We start from the raw sequence: 3,840 nt of genomic DNA, 5'->3' as shown, positions 1-3,840 counted from the left end.
ATTACAAACTTATGGTCGAGTGAGTAAAATAATTCAATCTGTAAATTTCAACGAGCAAAATAGAAAAATTAAAAATTGAATAAAGAAAATAGAAGAGAGAAGAAAATTTAGTAAGAAACGGTATAAATTTACCCTAAGAAAAAGAACGCCGATGATTTTGTATCGGGAACAAACATAGTTCCCTTCAAATCGAGTTTTGTCTTGCACCAAACGGGTCTTCAACAATAAGTTGTAGCATACAAATGTCGCCATGAAAACACCGACAAAAGGTATGCCTGAGTCTACAAGAAGCATTGCTTGTTTTGTTTTGTTTTTTTGGTATATTTCTTCAAAATCAAACGGGTTTGAAGAATGTTATTCGAAAGGTGTCCTGTAATCAAATAGCAACGACCTCAGCCGAGTCTCTGGCTGCTGACGTATCCTTTTGATGAAGTGGAACTCTTACACCCAGCTCTCGTAACCGATCCACCAGACTGTAAAGATATTCAAATGTCAACCTGGACTGAGCATTTAGATCCTCTCTAACTTGTGGCTGAAGCCTAAACCAGCCCCCTAGCATTTTGTGAACATGAGATCGGATCATCCTCCATGGGACAGGGTATTTTTCACAAAGCTTCAAATACTCCACCACCAGATCTGCCTGGTCTACTTTTCCATCTACATATTCATTCTCGTTACCAGCTACCCAGTCAGCAGTCCGGAATCCAGCAAAAAGAGCAGGATTCTCAAGAAGGGTCTCAGCTGAAAGCACACCGTCAGCGCCCGTTTCTTCCAGACAGTTTTGAGCATCTTCCATGTGCCTAATATTCCCATTGGCAAGGATTGGGATTCTAAGCTCCTTTTTAACAGCCCTAATGGCATTCCAATCGGCTCGAAACTTCTTCCCATCTTTCTCATCTCTTGTTCGGCCATGAACGGCTAAAAGAGAGCAACCAGCCTCTTCCAGCATCTTTGCATATTTCAGTGTATCCTCTAACGTAGGGAACACTCTGATTTTGCAGGAAACAGGCACATTAAGATTCAAAGCCAGTTTTTCCACTAAAGATTTCACGAGAGGAAGGTTATCCATCAAGAAAGCTCCGTAATACCCTCGTCTAGCAATCCGCTGCGGACAACCCAGATTAATGTCAACATAATCACAATAAGATTCGACTCTCCTTGCAGCTTCAAGTAATGTATCAGGATCATTTGCACAAAATTGGACAAATAATGGGTGGTCCTCCTTGCAAGTAGTAAATTCTTCTGAACGGTACTTTGGATTCTCTGTAAAAATACGCGAATGTAACATGGGCGTATACGCAGCCTCAGCCCCATATTTTCTACAAAGCATGCGAAATGGAAGCTCTGAGTTATCAACCATGGGGGCAACGATAAACTTCGGACAACCAAGCTTGGTCCAATGAGCCCATGCCCTCTCAATCCGCGAGACCACGATTAGGTACTTCCCCGGAGAACCTATAGACGACGGTGTTTCATCGAGGGAAGAAGAAGACTGTTCATCTTGGTTCTGCTGTGGGTTGGAGCAAAGGAGATCGTCGGCGTGAAAGTCAATGCTGGAATAAGTTGGCTAAGAACATTACACCAACAAAAGATATAAAATTAGAGAAAACTCATTCATATGTGCCTGCTGTGAAAGTCAATACTAATAACAACAACTACGTATGCAGAGGCAAGAGATTTACTCCGGTATTGATAAATAGCTCTGTTTTGAAAACCGGACCGGATCGGTCGATTCAACCGGTTCAACCGGAAACCGTTGCTTAGTCCGGTTCAATCTAAACCGGTTGAACCGCTATTAGTAAACCGTCCAGAACTGCTGAACCGTTCGAACCGGACCGGCTAAAAACCGAAAAAAATCGGGGGAAACCGGGATTTTTTTTTTTTAAATTAAACCAAACAATGTCATTTGTTAAACGAGCCAAGTCCAACTCGAGTATTGCTGAGCTCGACTCGAGCTTGAAAACTTTAAAAGTAAGCTCAACTCAACTCAAACTCACAAGCTAAAAATTGTCAAGTTCAACTTAAACTCGAAATATAATATTAAAACTTGAACTCAAAAATGCTTGAACTCAAAAAAAAATTAGAAGTTCGATTGAAGCCTAAAATTCGAGCTTGATTGAAGTGAAAGAATATTTCACTCAATGCTCACCAAAAAACTCCCTGATTTTGAATGTCAAATTAGCTCTATTATTTATAGAAGTTAGTTGTGATGCGCTTCTATATTTCTTAGCAATGTGAGATTGTTTTGTTTTCATATTTTTACTCTTTAGACTTTTGGGATGCTCTTCTATGTTTCTTAGCCATGTGAGATTGTTTTAAAAAAAAATTAAACCAAACAATATCATTTTGTTATGATTTTTTTAACCTCAAATTTATTTTTTAATTATAATTATATAATTATATTTATTATTTAATATTTAATATTTTTACCTTAAATATTATGTTGTAGTTAATTTGAATCATTTTGTTTCACTTGATTTTATGATTTTTAAATTATATATGTTATAACTTGCTTTGAATATGACTTGTGATATAAAAAATTATTTTTTATTAAATATTTTTGGTAATTTTATTTAATTTTTTAAATAATTATGACGTCGTCCGATTCTTTCGACCGGTCGGACCGGTTCGACCGGTTGAATCAGTGAACCGGTAGCATGACCGGTTCGTTAACCAATCCGGTTCTAAAAACCATGATAAATAGCTAGAAACCACGAAAATGCAGAGGCAAAAAAATTTTGCAAATCAATCTTCCGGTTGAAAAGAACACCGTCGTTCGATACAGGCATAAAATGAAAAGGTTAGATATAAGATTACGCATAAACATTTGAAACATGAATGTACAAAGAACAGAAAAACAGTTCAATACTGATAAAAACAGCTAACATGAATGCTGAGGGAATAAAGCCATAACAAGTTAAAAATTTATAGACAAGTTCAATGGTAACCACAGAAATCTGTATACCAGCCACTGGAAAAAAAGAAGATTGTTACCAAATACTTAATCTCTACATTCAAAATCACACATCCATTTTTCCATATTTATAACGCTTCTCAAGAAAATAAATATATACCTTTTCAATGTTATCCATCATAATCCCCTTCACCTCAGTTATTTGAGCTTTTAATTTTGGGAGCTTTTCAAGAGGAAGGAGGAGAAGGTGCACAATATGGGGAATTAGGGATTGAATAATTAGGGTTGGAGGCAGAGGAAATTGTGGATAAAGGAAGAACAGCGTATGGACTAATACTAAAGTGAGAAACAGGCCGGAGAAATATAACCCAGACCAGGAGAAACGGATGAAGACCCAGAGTGGCGCTGCACTAGATCAGGCCCAATGATGATTCAGCTCTAATATGAAACTAGCCCATGAGAGACACATGTGCAAAAAAAAATATCAGTCGAGTCGAGTTAAAAAAATTTGAATTATTTAATTTGATGAGTCTTATTTTTTGAATCAAACTCAATTTAAATTTTTTTGAAGCTATTCAAGTTTAAAAGATTCGAGTTGAGTTTCTATACAAATTTTATTATAATTATTTATAATATTATGATAAGGATTGATTCTAATTTTTTTTTAATTTTCTCTAACCATATAAGGCATATATATATATATATATATATATATATATGTATATATATTATTTTCACATTATAATGTTATTTAATGTATAAAATACAATCTAAAATCATAAAATATATTTACAATATTATATTCCAAAGAAAATATTTTGATGGTAAGGTAGTATAAAAGAGTCAATAAATTGATGAGAATAAAGAATTTATGTAACACTACAACCCGTACCCGACCCGGATACGAGTCTGAGGTGTCACATTGA

The 3,840-nt window shown here is 35.7% G+C and overlaps 1 protein-coding gene across 1 annotated transcript; it reads right to left on the bottom strand.

Annotated features, from left to right (window-relative positions):
* Nucleotides 1–204: 204 nt before the first annotated feature.
* LOC120207967 (tRNA-dihydrouridine(16/17) synthase [NAD(P)(+)]-like) lies at nt 205–3,175 on the bottom strand. The gene is made up of 2 exons (XM_039207341.1): nt 3,075–3,175; nt 205–1,567 (listed from the first exon to the last, which is right to left on the bottom strand). The coding sequence occupies exons 1-2, from the start codon at nt 3,093–3,095 to the stop codon at nt 377–379; spliced, it is 1,212 nt and encodes a 403-aa protein (XP_039063272.1). The 5' UTR covers nt 3,096–3,175; the 3' UTR covers nt 205–376.
* Nucleotides 3,176–3,840: the final 665 nt, after the last annotated feature.

Source organism: Hibiscus syriacus, unplaced genomic scaffold (assembly GCF_006381635.1).
Source record: "Hibiscus syriacus cultivar Baekdansim isolate YM2019G1 unplaced genomic scaffold, ASM638163v2 tig00015498_pilon, whole genome shotgun sequence".
NCBI lineage: Eukaryota > Viridiplantae > Streptophyta > Magnoliopsida > Malvales > Malvaceae > Hibiscus > Hibiscus syriacus.
Note: the sequence above shows the minus strand (reverse complement) of the source record. Positions and strands in the feature narration are given on the sequence as shown.